Raw genomic sequence first — 18372 nt, 5'->3', positions numbered from 1 at the left:
AGATCACACAGCTAAGAAGACCCAGAGCAGAAACTCCAAACCGGGTCTCCGTTACTCTGTGGTGCCCTGAGTGGTCAGACAACGTTTCCGGGGACAGAAGAGGCAGAGCCTGGAGGAGCGGATGGAGGGGACTGCATGGTACTTACATTTTCTCTGAAGATGAAGGCCAGGATGGCTGCTGAGAGCTCTGCCAGGAATATTAACAAGATGAACAGGAAAAACTGGAAAGAGAAGAGAACGAAATCCAGGTGAGCTGCCCCAGGAAGGCTGCTGTCTGATCGAGGAAACATTGAGGCACACAAACCTAGTTCCTTTCCCCTTGCCTAAAAGGCGCTCCTGCCTCCTCTTCTCGGAGAAACTCCCACCTTTAAAAAACCTTGTTCTCCCTCCTTCATCTTAGTGCCTTCCTTCTGTGGTATCCTCCCACTTACCGGCCATCTAAGCACTGCTATTTGGACTTGGGAGTGAGCTCCTTGCGGATACCCCCCCTGTGTTTAGCACAGCAGCTGGCACAGACTGGCACCTAACACGGGAGCTGACTACTTGGCCAAAATACAGAGAGGGAAGGGATGTTCTTGAGTGCAACCTCAGCTCCTTTTACAGGTGAGGAAACTGAGGTGCAGAAATGTTACACTTTTCTCAAGGTCAAAAACTGGCAAAGTCAGGCCCATGTAAATCCTCTGACTTCGAGTCCTCGTTCTACTATACCTTGTTGTGGGAACTTGGGCTGGCAGAGATCGACCAAAATGATGAATGGAAGCTGAAGTAAAGAGACAATAGGAAAACACCTGCCACCTTAATGGGAACCTGCTGCGCCTGAGCCAAAACACTCTACTCTCCTTTAAATTATTAGGAGTTCCAGCCATCAAGCTCAGAATGCTGACAGAGCTGGCACGTGTGATGAATGACCTAACATTAGTGATCTTTGAAGGACTGTTGAGAATAGAAGCTGTGTAAGACTGGAGAAAGGCAAATATCTTTATTTTCCCCCAAATTAAAAAAGAGCACATTACAGGACAGTAGACTTGACTTTGAATCCATCTAAACTTCTATAGGATATTATAAAAGGAGAGGTTAGTAAATATCGAGGAAAGGAAGAAGAGTTCAAGTCCATTAGAAATATCCCAAAGTAGAAGGGTTCTCCTTGGGAGATAGTGGACCCATTTCTCTCCCCCACTGGGAGATATCTCCCTGTGGAAGCTGAACAATCACTCATCAGAGATACTTTGGAGGTGATTCTCAGGTCCCTTCTGGATATGATGTTTTGGAAGGGATTGTTTCAGAAGCAGCCGGCTGCACGCTCTGGTTCCTCGAGAGTTTCAGGTTGATGTCATTCTGGTCTGGTGTCCAGAACAATCACTTCCAGCTTTGGTCCTCTGCATCTCTGGTCTGATCACAGAGTGTCTAGACCCTGAAAATTTGGCTGGGAGGTCTAACAGCTGCTGGGCTGGCCAAGTCCAGCTGTTCTCAGCACTGTCCACAGCTGGATCAACATATGTCGCACCTATACTCCGGTGTCTTTAGGAAGAAGCAGCATGGCGTGGAGGAGAGTCAGCCATCTCTCTCCATCAGTTTCCTCTTTGTCTTTTGATACCTTCCTTCTTCCCCTGCTCATCAGGTGTATTTGTCTTATACTAACTTCCCTAAGACACTGAGGTTGCCCCTAGCAACCAGCAATTTCCCCCCCTTTATTTTGGATACAAGCTGCATTAAGAATAAAGTGCCCCCGAAATTTACTATTAACCTCATGCCCTTGTTGGAGCAAGGCAACATTTTAAGGCAAGAATAAATATAAAAATTCAGATGCTTTTAGAACAGATTTCTGATGGCTGCACTCGGAGCCTTTCCCCAAGAAATGGAAGAAAAAGCCTCTAAAATACAAATTTATCTGCTGTCTTTCCGCAGTTCATGAGGCTCACTGAGTCTTTAGCCATGACATCCGGATGGCTTAAGTCACTGGCTGCACGCTCTGCTTCCTCGAGGGTTTCAGGTTGATGTCATTCTGCTCTGGCGTCCGCAGTAATCACTTCCAGCTTTGGTCCTCCGTACCTCTGGTCTGATCACAGAGTGTCTAGACCCTGAAAATTTGGCTGTGAGGTCTAACAGCTGCTGGGCTGGCCAAGTCCAGCTGTTCTCAGCACTGTCCACAGCTGGATCAACATACGTCACACCTATACTCCGATGTCCTAAGAAAGAAGCAGTGTGGTATGGGGCAAGAACCTTCACATGGAGTCCAGAAGATCCATCAAATCCTACCTCAGACAGTTGGGTCAATGTAGAGAAGTGATTTAATTTTTCTTTCTCAACTTTTCCAACTGTAACATGAGGATAATGGGCCTTTTTCACAGGATTGTTTTAAAATGAGAGAATGCATGAGCACTAATGTGGGAAAGTTCGCTGGATTTGGTATCGTGTTCAAATTCTGGTTCTCCCACTTATATGACAAATTTAGACAAACTACACTAGAACATCTCTAGCAATTTGTTAAGTACTTCAAATACATTCTAGAATTATGTAAACATGAGCTTTTATTGTTGTTCTGGACTGGTGGTGAAATTTTTAGACATTGCTTTTCCCACTAATCTCGGTAAGCTGCTTAGGTTTTTATCTATGACCCAGAGGCAATATGCTGTAGTAGAAAGACTGGAAGTTGGGGGATCCGGGGTCTGAGGTCCAGATTAGCTAGCTGCTTTCGGCCTCAGTTTCTTCATCTGTAATATGAGGGGGTCTGGCTAGATGTCTCCTGAGGTTCTAGGGTTCTGTGACTCTGGCACTTTTCCAGGGATGTCCTAGTGATGAGTCCACTTAAGAGCTAGGATAAGGGTACTCTGATAGCTTTGTGATCCAGGGCTGGGCAAAACCAAGGAGAGCCGACTCCTGACCTTCCCGAGTTTACCGTTAACCAGTAACAGTGCTTTTAATCTCACTTGCACCCGCCCAGGCGTCTTCCTCCTTCCGAAGAACTGGTCTTTGGTTGGGACTGAGAGAGGAGTTCTCCTGAACCCTCTCCTCTGCTGACACTGACCGAATGTCCCAGGACGCTCTCGTGGCTCTCTCCTTCCACTTTGATGCATCACTGCTCTGATTTCACCCAGCTTGTGGAGGGCATGCCATGGATTGTTCTAGGTTCACTCTGCTCAGATGTTGGCAAATGTTCCAAGGCCATCGGCCAAGAGAGGTTTTATGAGCTCTTAGCCACCTAAAACAGCTTTCTCTTCCCCAATGGTTCAAAGACCAAGGCTAAGAACAACATCCATCAATGCTCTGATGCATGAAATGGTGCCCTCAGGGCTGCGGAAGTGGCACCTGATCAAATTCATCTGAGACGCTCTCTCCCCAATTTCTCTACTTCCAAGCCCCATGAGTCAGCTTTCTTTGTTGCAGGGTCCTTGTTGATCAAGAAATCAGAGGAATAGAGTGGAAAGAGTATCCAGGAGTTGGAAGATGCAGGGGTTGAGTCTCCATTCTAACAGTGATCATGGGAAAATCACTACACTTACAACATGGGGATAATATTTGTTTTCCTTAAGAGGCAATGGGTCCTGGTGGAGTCAAGAAGACATGTCTTCCTTCTTTTGATACATACAGGGCTTCGTGACTCTGGTCGAGTCACTCAATGTTCTAGGTAACTCTAAGCCTATAAATTGCAAAGACAGTGCCCATTCCATTGGTAGAGGGAATTTATTTTTAAGAACCAGAAGGGACTTTAATCCAATCTCTTCATTTTATAGACAAAGCAAAGAGAGGGTGAGACTTTCTTTTGACCCCCAAGCACCTGAAGGTGGAGAGGAGGATCCAGGATAGGCAAAGGGGGTGGGTATCAGAGGGGCTGTACTTACGAAGAGTAGCAAACATTTGTTTTCCCGGATGGCTCCACAGCAGCCCAGGAAACCGAGGAGGAAAAGCAAGGCCCCCATGGCCAGCAGGATGTAGGCGCCCGTGAAGAGGAGGGGGTTAGCGGCCACGATCTCCCGAAAGCCAGTGGGGTCCACCATGACCCAGATCCCGACGCCGAGGAGGCAGGCACCCCCCAGCTGCTCCAGGGTCCAGCGGAGAGGAGGATGGGGCAGCGGAAGGATGGAGGTAGAAAAGGGGTGGGGGAAGAAAAGGAGGCAGAGTTTATACATTCTGAGCGCGACTCCCAGGACCGCGCTTTCCTGCTGGGGAGCCAGATGGGTTAGTTAGCAAGAGGGGCCCACATCCTGAGAGGCAGATAAATTAGGAACATGGTTTATTAGGCAGAAATTCAATTTTCACCGTGAGTCTATTTCCCCAAGGTGTTCTCTGTTACTTTCTTTTCTTTCTTGTTCTTTTTGTAAATAACTACGTAATTTGGGGCTTTTAACACCTACCTTAGATGAAGCACCTGCCCTTGAAATGTAAGTGGTGAGCTGTGACTTCCTCCCTCAACCCCTCTAGGAGGAACTCTGTTCTCGTTTAAATGGCCTGGCCCCTTCCTTCTACTGGGGTGATTATGAGCATCAAATGAAAGTACTAGGGAGAAACGGATTGTTGCTCTCTTCTTTTGGAAGAATGGAATGATGTAATTGTCTTGAAAACTCCTAGTAACCAAATTACCCATGAACTGGAATCCCAGAAAGCTTCCTGAGGGCCTCGAGGAGTGGGGGCTTGGCCAGAGTCACACAGCAAGTGTCTGTTAAAGGCAGGGCTTGAACACAGATATATTTCCAATTGAGGGCATGGGGAGCGTGCCAGATTTCCCAAGTTCAAGCCAAGCCTCAGACACTCACTAGCTGTGACGTTCTGGGTGTTTGTTTCGGCTTTCTCCGCTGTAAAATGGGGAAAATTGGGGCCAGATCTGGGGCACATTTATCTCCTTCTGGGAGATATTGGTAGGAAGTCTGCCTGAATGATCCAAGGCCCAGTTCCTGTGACCATTCTGTGATGATTGATCATCGAATGGAGAACTTGAAGGGACCTTAGAATATGGAACACAGAAGGAGAAAGCTTGGAGGGACTATAGAGATCATGGAGTCCAGCCTCGCATGGTACAGATGAAGAAAATGGAGGGAAAGGATGGGAAAGGAGGAAGCGGAGAAGGAAAGGGGAAAGGGAGAAGGAGGGAAGGGAAGGGAAAAGAAAGGAAGGCGAGGGAAGGATCTCACCAAGGAACACAACTAGAATTTAGCCAGATCTTTACTCTCTTGAATGTTCTTTACAACTAAAATATAGTAACTGTTGACTATCGCTCTCTCCCTCATGGAGGTTTTCTCTTTGAGGATGGCCCTGAATCTCGATCCTGAGGGCCTGAAAATCTCTATTTGTTGTCTGTTTTGGGGTAAGGAAGGGCGAATCCCAACTCTGCTGCTTAGGATGGTAGAATCCCAGATCTGGAAGAGACCTCATTGCTTTAGTTCAACTCTCTCATTTTATAGATGTGGAACCTGAGGTCAAGGGAAATGAGGAGATGGAATCAAAGTTACTTGTGTGACTTTGGCAAATTCTATGACTTCCTTGGGCCTCAGTTTCCTCACTTGTAAAATGGAGGTGTCGGACTAGATGAATTCGGGGGCCCTCTTCAGGTCTCAATCTAGGATCCTATTATCCGGTCCCAGCATGGGGGCCCTTGTTTCTTAGGCCCACTGGCTCCCACCACTGGAGGAAAAAAGAAGCCCGATTTCTGCAAACATGAATATTTTAAGAGAATCAGTTGTTTTGAAAGCTTGGCAGAGACCGAGGGAAACCAATAGAAGGGAGAGTTCCCGGAATACTTACAAATATGAAGAAATTGAAAACAAACATCAGATACTTCATGCAGCTCAGACAGTCGCCCTCCATGGTGCTCCTCTGCCTGCAAAACATCAAGGCAACCCCTATGGCTCTGTGCATCTGGCTCCGCTCCAGTTCCCACTCCCCTCCCTCCTCCCTGATGCCCTCAAAGGAGAGAGAATGGGGCCTCGTGTAGGCCTTGGCATGGAAGCTGAAAGGCAGGGTCAGGCCCCAGGGAAGGGACTGAGAGTCAGGAGGGACCTTAAGAAGAACAGAACATGAAACATTCTACCTGGAAGGGACCATACAAAGAACAGAACATGGCACGTTCTAGCTGGAAGGGACCATACAAAGAACAGAACATGGCACGTTCTAGCTGGAAGGGACCTAAAGAAGAACAGAACATGGCACGTTCTAGCTGGAAGGGACCATACAAAGAACAGAACATGGCACGTTCTAGCTGGAAGGGACCATACAAAGAACAGAACATGGCACGTTCTAGCTGGAAGGGACCATACAAAGAACAGATCATGGCACGTTCTAGCTGGAAGGGACCATACAAAGAATAGAACATGGCACGTTCTAGCTGGAAGGGACCATACAAAGAACAGAACATGGCACGTTCTAGCTGGAAGGGACCATACAAAGAACAGAACATGGCACGTTCTAGCTGGAAGGGACCATACAAAGAACAGAACATGGCACGTTCTAGCTGGAAGGGACCATACAAAGAACAGAACATGGCACGTTCTAGCTGGAAGGGACCATACAAAGAACAGAACATGGCACGTTCTAGCTGGAAGGGACCATACAAAGAACAGAACATGGCACGTTCTAGCTGGAAGGGACCATACAAAGAACAGATCATGGCACGTTCTAGCTGGAAGGGACCATACAAAGAATAGAACATGGCACGTTCTAGCTGGAAGGGACCATACAAAGAACAGAACATGGCACGTTCTAGCTGGAAGGGACCATACAAAGAACAGAACATGGCACGTTCTAGCTGGAAGGGACCATACAAAGAACAGAACATGGCACGTTCTAGCTGGAAGGGACCATACAAAGAACAGAACATGGCACGTTCTAGCTGGAAGGGACCATACAAAGAACAGAACATGGCACGTTCTAGCTGGAAGGGACCATACAAAGAACAGAACATGGCACGTTCTAGCTGGAAGGGACCATACAAAGAACAGAACATGGCACGTTCTAGCTGGAAGGGACCATACAAAGAACAGAACATGGCACGTTCTAGCTGGAAGGGACCTAAAGAAGAACAGATCATGGCATGTTCTAGCTGGAAGGGACCATGCAAAGAACAGAACATGGCACGTTCTAGCTGGAAGGGACCATACAAAGAACAGAACATGGCACGTTCTAGCTGGAAGGGACCATACAAAGAACAGAACACGGCATGTTCTAGCTGGAAAGGTGCTTTGAATGTCCCACTACCACGAGCCACTTTAAGATTAGCACAACACGTTCCATACATTATCTCATTTGCAAAATGAATCTGTGGGGCAGATGCTTTTATTATTTCCATTTTACAGATGAAGAAACTGAGGCCTTACCGAGATTAAGTGACTTGCCTAGTCAAATCTAGGTCTTCCTGACTGAGCCCAGTTATGTTAAAGCTGAGAGGGGCCTTACAAATCACCAGCTCCATTGCCCCTCCCCCCTGTTTTGACAAATGAGGAACTCATTGACATTCTTCCCAGGACCCAGCTTTATTCTTCTTAGTCCTATCAATGGCTCCCCTCTAAACACCCAGAGGAACTCTTTAAACTCTTTAAGTCAAGTGGCAGGTCCCAAGCCTTGCATGTACAAATCCACACACATGCACTCACACACAGAGGCAGACACACACGTGCTCACATGGAATACACATGTACTCATAGAGCCACAGACACATGTGCTCACACAGACACATGTGTATTCACACATGCATTCATACAGACACACACGTACTCACACAGACACACAGGCTCACACACATGCACTCTCACAGACACACGTATTCACACACATGCTCACACACATGCATCCACACAGACACACACGTACTCACACATACATGCACTCTCACAGACACACATGCTCACATACATGCACTCGCACTGACACACGTGTATTCACACACAGGCTCACACACATGCATTCCCACAGACACACACACGTATTCACACAGACACACATGCACTCTCACAGACACATATGCACTCTCCCAGACACACACGTACTCATACAGACACACATGTACTCTCACAGACACACATGCATTCCCACAGACACACACACGTATTCACACAGACACACATGCGCACACACATGCACTCTCACAGACACACATGCATTCCCACAGACACACATGCACTCTCACAGACACACACGTACTCACACAGACACACACGTACTCACATAGACACACACGTACTCACACACACGTATTTTGGCTGCACATTCCTAATGAAAAAGCAGCATGGGGTCCCCACTTCTCCATCCCTCTCCCTTCCCTCCAGCAGCCTTTCCCACCCCAGGCTGCATCCAATTACATGCTAAATTAAGGGGGGGGGTTTGCACTGATTCAAGCCAAACCCCAGTTCTGGGCAGCAGCGTCCCAGCGACTGCTTCCCAGGCCAGGGCCTGCTCCTCCCTGCGCCTCCTCTTTATTGTTCCTCCTGGCGCTCTGGGTGCCTGTCCAGCCGTCCTCAGGGGCTGCCCGTGACCATGGCAACTGGTCGGTTTTCAAGACGCTGCCAGGCTGGCGGGCTCTTCAGAACCCACTTGGGGGGAGCGGCTGAATCAGGTGAACGCCCCGTGCTCTAATTTGGGGGTTGGTCCGTTGCACGGCAACCCCGGGCCTGGATGCCGAGTGCATCGCCTTTATTTTTCCTCTCTGAAAGAAAGGCTGGTGGAGAAGGAGGAGAGAAGAGGGGAGGAGCACAAGGGCTGCCGCTTGTAGGCTTGGCCGGGGTCTCAGAGAGGAGGGGGGGCAGAAGCAGAGGGTCTGACTCCGGGTCTGATGTTCTTTTCATTCTATCGCGGTGATTGTGTGAAAATCAAGCTGATGAAGTGCCCTGGTCTGACCACTGGGTCTTGTAAGGACCATTTCTGCGCTTGCTTTGGCTACAGATCTTCCCTCCGTTAAGCCACTTCCTGCCCAGAGTGTGTGACTCACCCTGGGCACAATCCACTCTACCCCCTTGCCTTAGACCCCATGTCTGTAAAGTCGGAGGGGACTGTGGCTCCCAGTTCTGAAGTCCCGCAGCCGAGCCGCCCACGTCTGCAGCACAGCACGGAGGTCTAGGCCGGGGGATAACCCGGGGCCCGTGTGGGTGTTTGTAGAGACTGCTCGTGGAAGGAGGAGAGGATGAAGAATGAGGGACCAGCTCTTCCCCGTGGCCATTCTGTGGTGAGCAGGGCCTTTGGCTTGTTGGCTAAGCCAGAGATCAGAGCACGAACCAAAGGTCTCGGAAATCCAACGTCCTCCCTTCCCAGTGACCCCAAGGTATAAACTAGCCCAGGACCAGATCTCTCTACTCCCAAAGCTGGCAAAGGGGGGGCAGAGTGAGCGGGATAGTCCCAGGGAAGGATGATCGGGCGGTTAACGAGCTGAGATCAGTCCTGGGAGGGTCAGTTGAAGGAACAGTTGAAGACTTAAGGGAGACATAATAGTTGCTATCAAGTCTCTAAAGCGCTGTCCAAGGAGGAGGGATGGCTGATCTGCTTGACCGCAGAGGGAAGAAGGAATGGAAGTTGGAGAGGGATAAATGCCTCTTCCTATCAGATGCCTTTCCCAACCCTTTTCCTTCTTCCCTTCTTCCTACAGTTGCCAATGTTTCCTCCCCAATTGATCTTCCATTTACTTTGCACATATGTTCTTATATGGACACATATCTTCCTCACAGAAGATAAATTCCTCGAAAGGGAGGTCTGTTTTCCTTTTGTGTTTGGATTTCTAGAACCCAGCATGATATAAGGCACATAGTAGGTATTTAATAAGGCACATAGTAGGTATTTAATAAATACTTATCAATTGAGTGAGCTATCATTTAAATCATATTATGTGCAATACGGGCATACGATATGCAATCTATTCTCCAAAGTTCAAGGAGAGAGGGCAAATAAGGTAGACTTCCTGCTTTCATGGAGCTGACAGATACAAGCTATGGACATAAACGAAATATCTGTCATGTAAATAAATTTGAACTTGAAAAATGCATCATCATCAGACTCAGGAAAGCTATCCTGGAAGATCGCTGCTTTGTCTGGCTCCCTTATTTTTGCCAAGCAAACTCCATTATGGACACGTGCTGTTTCTTTCCTGGGAGTAGGGGGATGATAGGGGGATTAATTGATCACTTAGCAAGTAGTTTAAAAGCATCGAGGTGCTGGGCTTGCCAGTGGATACACAAAGACAAGGATCTCTTAACTCTCTCTTCCCCCATATAGTTTATATTCTATTAGGATAAATGATAACTTTTTAGTAGGGATAAGGAGAGTAAGAGTTATTCATTTATTGGCTTCAAGCCTGGATGGGATTATCCTGAAGAAATACTGGGTAGCCAGGGTTGGAGGGAATGGGAGGAGGAGGGACATTGGGGAGTATTATATATGAGGTCCAAAATTAGTTTTGCCCACAGAGGTCACCTCACCCTCACTCCATAACTAATTAGGAGAAAATGGGGTAGCTCTGGTGGGGACCCACAGGCATCTCTCTTCTTATTTATTAACTTATTCCTAAAGAAAGAAGTTTTGCATATTTAACATGTATCCAGCTAGGGGAGGGAGTGGGGGGAAGGAGGGGAAAATTTGGAACAGAAGATTTTGCAAGGGTCAATGTTGAAAAATTACCCATGCACATTTTTGTAAAGAGAAAGCTCTAATAAAAAAAAATTAAAAAAGAAAGAGGTTTTGTTTTATAAAAGGCTGTGTGTGTGTGTGTGTGTGTGTGTATGTGTGTGTGTGTGTGTGTGTGTGTGTGTGTGTGTGTGTGTGTGTGTGTGTTTGTGTATTTAGCTTTGGATTTTAGCTCAGCTTAGAGTAAGGAGCCCAAAGCTTTGTCCTCCTTGGTGGGAATTACAAGTTTCCTCCTTTCCCGTCCCTTCCCTTAGTTTTAAGTAACCCCGGACCCTTGGAGCTCTTGCCAGAGAATTAAAGACCATTTAATGCTCCCTCTTTAAATAAACTCTGGCAGCTTTTATTTTTTCCCTCTTCTAAAAATAAAAGAATATGAGTCCAGTGGGGAGAGGAGGGGCTCAGATACACGAGAAAGTCAGAGCTTGAAGAAGGACGCCAAAAGACTTAAAAGGAGGAAGGACATTCTAGTGTCCTCTCGCCCAGTGAAAGCATGTTATACCCAGATAGAATGGATCCTAGATGAGTGCGAGTGACCAGAGTTGGCATTTTAAGCCACGTGGGCAGGAAGGATGGGTTGGTTGGTCATGCCCCTGTCCACTCAGGATAGCAGGAAGCCCTGTCTCCCATGAGTCCCTTTCCTTCAGCACCAGGGTCAAACTGTTAGCATTTTAGAGAAGGGACAAACTTAGAGCATAAAAATTAAGACTGTTGGAATCGAATGGACTTTATTTAGATGTAGATTGCGAGTCCTTAGGAAATAGAATGAAAGAGTTGGGACAGAATTTCAGGGCTGGGGAGCCCCTTAGAACATAGAACATAAGACATGTCAAGGAGGGACAGACTTTGGAACATAGAACATTTTATAGGTGGAACAGATTTAGAATATAAAATATAGACTCTTAGATCAGGGTGACCTTAGGGTCATTGTCAGAGGTGAGAGCTCCTTAGAACACAGGGTCTAGGACGGGTTTTAGAACATAGTACACAGAAAATCAGAGTTAGGGCAGATTTCAAAACAAGCGGTATATACTGTCAGACATGAGTCCAGCTCTAGGATGTAGAAGTCAGGGCTAGAAAGAATTTTAGAATACAGAACATCAGAGTTGGAAATCGAAGATCTTTGGGTCAGCCTATTTCCCACTAGGCAAAGCTGGCATGTTGAGGGAAGGGCCAGGGTAAGTAAAATAAGGTAAAAAATCAGGAGACCCACCTTTTGAGCTCTTGGGCTTTCAATGAGACAGCGGACTCCAAAAGGTCCAAAGGATTCTGGTCCAGTTATATTATTGGCCAACCTTGACCTAGGAGAGAAAATATTCAATTATGAGAGAAAGTCAATAAATGGTCATTGCATTCAACACACTGTTTATAAAAACCTCCCTTAACACTAATAAAACGCTTCAGCTCCTGAGGTAATTTCAGTGATCCAGAGGTCTACCATTCTAGGCGAAGAGCTGATACCGTAAGCCAGGGAATGAATGAATTGCCCATCATGTTATCTTGTAAAAACTTGGATATCATTGCAAAAATGATGTAATCATACAAATCATACAAAGTAAACCAGCGAAGAAGAAGAGAGAGGACTGCAGGTGGTGAGGGCCTTGGGTTTCAGAAATGTAAGTTTGAGAATCTGTATGTCCCCCAGGCCAGGGACCAAGAGCATCTCTTGCTTATCGGTGCAATGAAAGCAGGACTCCTATTTTTAGTTTTTAGTAAACCTCTATCTGGAAGCTAGGTGGCGCTGCAGTGGATCAAACCCTGGGTCCCATTGGAATCGGAAAGACTCATCTTCCTGAGTTCAAACCTGACCTCAGACACTTGCGGACGACTCTGGGCGACTCATTTAACCCTGTTTGCTCATTGGTAAAATGAGCTGCAAAAGGAAATGGCAAACCACTCAGTATTTTTGCAAAAAAACAAAAACCGCGGATGAACAATTGGAAAAACTGAAGCGGACAAAAAACAAACCTCCGTAATCCGGTAAACTTCCTCTTACTTATCTACTGAGCCACAGCCTGGTGGTTCGATCTGTTATTTATTTTTTCTAGGACCCCACTGACGTTTCATGGATCCATGCATTGTTACCATTGTGTTATTTTATAAACAGCTACCGTGTAGTGGGAGGAACAGTGCGTGGGGACACAATAACCCTTCTTTGGGGGAGTAATATCGATCCTTGCATGTCTGACTTCAGGTATTGTTAGGCTCAAATGAGATAAGGGATGTGAAATGCTTTGTAAACCATTAAAGGACTATTTAAATGCATTGGTTCCCATGATTGTTGAGAGCCTCTCTCCAAGCTTCCTTCATTTCCTGGCCTGAGCACAGCTTGTGCCCTGCAGAAGTCTCTCCTTTTGTTCATTCCACTCATCTTCTGAACTGACATCTTGTTTTTGTCCCTGCCCTTGCAGTAACAGTCCGAGCCCAGATGCCTGGATTCTCCTTATTTATGGCGTAAGGGAAGCAGTAACATCCAGGTCTCTTCAGAGCAAGGAAGAGGACTTCTCATCCTATTTACCTAAGTCACAACCTCCCTTAGAAATGGCACAGAAACTTCCTATGTCCAATCTCTGCACGAAGGGGCCAGAAGGAGAGACAGGCAGTGACCCCAGAGGAAGGAACTCTGGGTAAGCTTGGGAGACCCTGAGTTTGTCCACCGTATTCCTTATCAGGCTCATTGCAAACAAACCCCAGGTCTAACAAACATTGCTTGATACAATCTCTGTACAGACTACTACTGTGCAAGACACGGGGGGAGATAAAAAATTCAGAAAGGATATTGTAGTTGCTCTCAATACTTCATCCTCCTCCTCCTCCTCCTCCTCATCATGAAGCACTTTATATATGTTATCTCATTTGACCCTCACAACCACCTGATGAGATAAGTGCTATTATTATCTCCATTTTACAGACAAAGAAACTGAGGTGAAGGGAGATGGAGTAACTTCCTTGCCTGGGAAAGAGCTAGGGAGAGCCTGAGACCATACTTGAACTTAGGTCTTCCTGAGTACAAGTCCAGCGCTCTCCACTGAGCCACCTAAGCTGCCCAGCATCAAGCAGAGGCACAGGGCAAGACTATTAATGACTTTAATGAGTATTAGCAATGATAATGGTATTATTGATGTACAGAAACAGCAGGCTTGGAACCAGCAACTCATCTTCATGATTTCAAATTTATACTCAGATACTAGCTAGGTGACCCTGGGCAAGTCACTTCACTCTGTTTCCTCATCTGTAAAATGATCTAGGGAAGGAAATGGAAAACCATACGGTGTCTTTGTCAGGAAAACTCCACATGGGGTCATGAAGAGTCGGATTCAACTCAACCGCCTCAGTGACTGGCACCTTTCTTCAAGTCTCAGGCAAAGTCCCACCTTCTCCTAAAAGCCTTTTCTGACTCTCTCAAGGTCTGTGCCTTCTCTCTGGGGTTCTCTCTGATTTCCTCTCTCTCTCTGTCAGCTTTTCTCTATCCATATGGTTGTATGGATGGATGTGAAATAGTACATTGTTGTTAGTGTGTTGTCTCCCTCATCAAAGTGTGACGCCTTTGAGAGCGAGAACTGGTTTTCTGCCTGTATTTTTGTACCTGGTGCTCAGGACAGCGTCTGGCGTCAATTATTATTACCATAATTATTAAGAAGTAATGGTGGGGAGACAGATGGAAAGCTGGGCTGGGGACCATGAAGACTCTATGTGCCTCTGACATATAATAGCAGTCTGACCCTGGGTAAGACACTTAACTTCTCACTGCTCTTGGCCACTCTCTAAGACTGCAAATTGTGAAGGAATAAATAGCAACTTGCTTTGGTAGAGGAAATTGCTCATCTGGAAGTTCCCTTTTCCAGTGAAGTCACTGTGAGCTTTATATGAAGTCTGAGGGGAAGCTCATTCCTGCCCTGCTACTATACAAGTGAGGGACTGTGCAGGATTGCAACCCAGAGAAGTTGACAGTTTTGATAGGATATTGGGAGGATTGGCTGATCCAATTCCTGCAGCCAGATCGAAGTCACTGGAAGGAAGAGGCTCTTCTAGCCTAGGAGACATGACCAACAATTTTTAGCTAATCACATCGAAAATCCCACCATCTACATCTGACATAAGTAATGTCAGAATCCCTTCTGACCTGAGATCTTAAAACAGAGTCAAAGCTGAGAGGAGCCTTAGATCAGAGAATATCTGAACTAGAAGGGAATTTAGAACATGGAATACCAGACCTGGAAGGGAATTTAGAACACAGAATATGAGAGTTAGAAGAAAGTTTAGAACATAGAATATCTGATTTGGAAGGGAATTTAGAACATGGAATATCAAGGTTGGAAGGGAATTTAGAACATGGAATATCAGAATTGCAAAGGAATTTAGGACATAGAATACCAGACCAGGAAGGGAGTTTAGGCCATAGAATATAAGAATTGGAAGGGAAGTTAGGACATAGAATATCAGAGTTAGAAGAAAATTTAGAACACAGACTATCTGATTTGGAAGGGAATTTAGAACATGGAATATCAGAATTGGAAAGGAATTTAGAACATGGAATATCAGAATTGGAAAGGAATTTAGAACATGGAATATCAGAACTGGAAAGGAATTTAGAACATGGAATATCAGAATTGGAAGGGAATTTAGAACATGGAATATGAGAGTTAGAAGAAAGTTTAGAACATAGAATATCTGATTTGGAAGGGAATTTAGAACATGGAATATCAGAACTGGAAAGGAATTTAGAACATAGAATATCAGAATTGGAAAGGAATTTAGAACATGGAATATCAGAACTGGAAAGGAATTTAGAACATGGAATATCAGAACTGGAAGGGAATTTAGAACATGGAATATCAGAACTGGAAAGGAATTTAGAACATGGAATATCAGAACTGGAAAGGAATTTAGAACATGGAATATCAGAACTGGAAGGGAATTTAGAGCATGGAATATCAGAATTGGAAGGGAATTTAGAACATGGAATATGAGAGTTAGAAGAAAGTTTAGAACATAGAATATCTGATTTGGAAGGGAATTTAGAACATGGAATACCAGACCTGGAAGGGAATTTAGAACATGGAATATGAGAGTTAGAAGAAAGTTTAGAACATAGAATATCTGATTTGGAAGGGAATTTAGAACATGGAATATCAAGGTTGGAAGGGAATTTAGAACATGGAATATCAGAATTGCAAAGGAATTTAGGACATAGAATACCAGACCAGGAAGGGAGTTTAGGCCATAGAATATAAGAATTGGAAGGGAAGTTAGGACATAGAATATCAGAGTTAGAAGAAAGTTTAGAACACAGACTATCTGATTTGGAAGGGAATTTAGAACATGGAATATCAGAATTGGAAAGGAATTTAGAACATGGAATATCAGAATTGGAAAGGAATTTAGAACATGGAATATTAGAACTGGAAAGGAATTTAGAACATGGAATATCAGAATTGGAAGGGAATTTAGAACATGGAATATGAGAGTTAGAAGAAAGTTTAGAACATAGAATATCTGATTTGGAAGGGAATTTAGAACATGGAATATCAGAATTGGAAGGGAATTTAGAACATGGAATATGAGAGTTAAAAGAAAGTTTAGAACATAGAATATCTGATTTGGAAGGGAATTTAGAACATGGAATATCAGAATTGGAAGGGAATTTAGGACATGGAATATGAGAGTTAGAAGAAAGTTTAGAACATAGAATATCTGATTTGGAAGGGAATTTAGAACATGGAATATCAGAATTGGAAGGGAATTTAGAACATGGAATATCAGAACTGGAAAGGAATTTAAGACATAGAATACCAGACCAGGAAGGGAGTTTAGGCCATAGAATATAAGAATTGGAAGGGAAGTTAGGACCTAGAATATCAGAGTTAGAAAAAAGTTTAGAACACAGAATATCTGAATTGGAAGGGAATTTAAAACATGGAATGTCAAAATTGGAAGGGAATTTAGATCATAGAATATTAGAGCTAGCAGGGGCTTTAGGACATGAAATATCAGACCTGGAAGGGACATTCGGACACAGAATATTAGAGCAGGGAGGGAGATCAGAAATCTTCCGATCCAGTTGCCACAGTTTCAAATTTGGGTTCTGTTTGGCCTAGCTGTGCTACTTTTTCAAGTCACTCAAATTCTTGCACCCTCAGTTGCTCCATCTGTCAAATGAGGGGCTTGAGCTCCACCTCTCTGAGAGCCTGCCCGCTCCATCCAAGGCCCCAGAGGTGCAAGGCCATGCCTGGGTCACATGAAGAGTTCCCAGCAGGAGCTTTTGACAGTTTTATTTATCTCACCTCCTCCCTTCTTACCCAGCCTCATCTGCAGCGAGTTGGGGAAGGGAGGGAAGCACAGGAGGGGTTCTTTGATTAAGATGCCATAGCTAAGCTCATAAATCACCTCCCTTTATTTTTCTTTCCCCTCCCAGGTCCCCTGCAGGACCCTTTTTTTTTTTTTTTGCAAAGATCCAAAGAAAAAGAGGCAGGTGGAGCTGGAATGGGAAGAGATGGGGAAGAATATGTTAGGAGGGGCTACAATGAAAGGCGGGCAGCTTTTCGTCAGACCCGGGGTGCTTGAAGCATCCAGCAGAGAAAAGCAAAAATCTAGAAAAATAAGGTCTGAAAAGATAGTTGCAGCTGGTTGGCTCGACAGTCCCACGCTACGTGGCTAGTGGTAAAGAGCAGGCCGTGAGCGGGAGAGGGACGGCGTTCTCCCCGAGCAGGGAGCCTTGCCACGCAGGAGCCCCGTGCATTATCTTATGAGAGGCAGGCACATAAGCAGACAATTCCTCCCCCTTCCCCACCCCCAATCCAACCGTGTAGACACGGTGACATGGACACATTTCTGCACGGTAGAAAAACCCCAATTAGGCTCCTGAGGAGTCAGCATCCGGAGGGGCAGGCACGGCAAAGCTAAGCTGAAGGGGCTCCACTAGTGTGTGTAATAGGATCCAAAATTACATCTTCATTCCCTCCTGGTCTCATTGAAATGGTAATAGCGCAGGAGGACCAGCTGTCCGCCTGAAGTTTCCCATGGAGGGCTCCGCTCGTGGAGTGGACGCCCACCTGGGCAGGGGGAGAATCAGCTTTCCGGCCTGGAGGCTTCCAAGAGACCGTGGCTGTCTACCTCCTCAAACTGTGGGCAGGTGACCGTTTGTGGGGATGTCACAGACGAGGAATGGAGACTGATAGTCGAGGACGGGCTGGACCAGAGCAGACCTTCCTGAACTTTTTCTACTCATGACCCCTTTTTGCCTGAGAAACTTTTACGTGACCCCACCTGGATTCTGAGCTGAGATGCTTCTGGCAGCATCTCTGTATGTGCAATGCAAAGTGCTGTGGATTCAGAACCAGGACTGGAATAAAACACAGGAAAGCGCTGCCAGAAACATCTCAGATTCACTCCGCATTGATTTTGAATTAAGTTTTGGTTGTTCTAGAACCTTTTACCATTGCCAGATTTTTTCACGACCTCCCCACATTGGAGTCGTGACTTACTCTTTAAGAAGTTTTGAACTAGAGGGCCACTGACGCTCCTTCCCACTCTAAGATTCTGTGGACAAGAATCTTCCCTCCCTTCCTTGTCTAAAATGGTAACAGGAGCACGCTGCATGAGGCTCCTTCAGACGGCATCCTTTCATAATTACGAATTCTTTGTAGACATTAATTTATTTGATCTTCACAATAAACCCTTAGGAAGTATGTGCTGTCATTACCCCCATTTTACAGATGGGAAAAAAAAGTCATCAACAAGTGTTTATCAATCAAGAGAGCTTAACAGGATTTGCTTTGGGTC

At 45.6% G+C, this 18372-nt stretch overlaps 1 protein-coding gene across 2 annotated transcripts in view; it reads right to left on the bottom strand.

Annotated features, from left to right (window-relative positions):
• TSPAN18 (tetraspanin 18) overlaps positions 1-18372 on the bottom strand; it is a 218586-nt gene that overhangs the window by 15370 nt on the left and 184844 nt on the right. For both annotated transcript variants that reach the window (XM_074274810.1, XM_074274811.1), the window contains exons 4-7: positions 11804-11891; positions 5737-5812; positions 3840-4034; positions 147-221 (exon numbers count right to left, since the gene is read on the bottom strand). In XM_074274810.1, coding sequence (XP_074130911.1) covers positions 147-221; positions 3840-4034; positions 5737-5799 — 333 coding nt within the window. In that variant the 5' untranslated portion in view covers positions 5800-5812; positions 11804-11891. The remainder of the gene's footprint in view (positions 1-146; positions 222-3839; positions 4035-5736; positions 5813-11803; positions 11892-18372) is intronic.

The sequence above is a fragment of the Sminthopsis crassicaudata genome, chromosome 6, assembly GCF_048593235.1.
Source record: "Sminthopsis crassicaudata isolate SCR6 chromosome 6, ASM4859323v1, whole genome shotgun sequence".
Lineage (NCBI taxonomy): Eukaryota > Metazoa > Chordata > Mammalia > Dasyuromorphia > Dasyuridae > Sminthopsis > Sminthopsis crassicaudata.
Note: the sequence above shows the minus strand (reverse complement) of the source record. Positions and strands in the feature narration are given on the sequence as shown.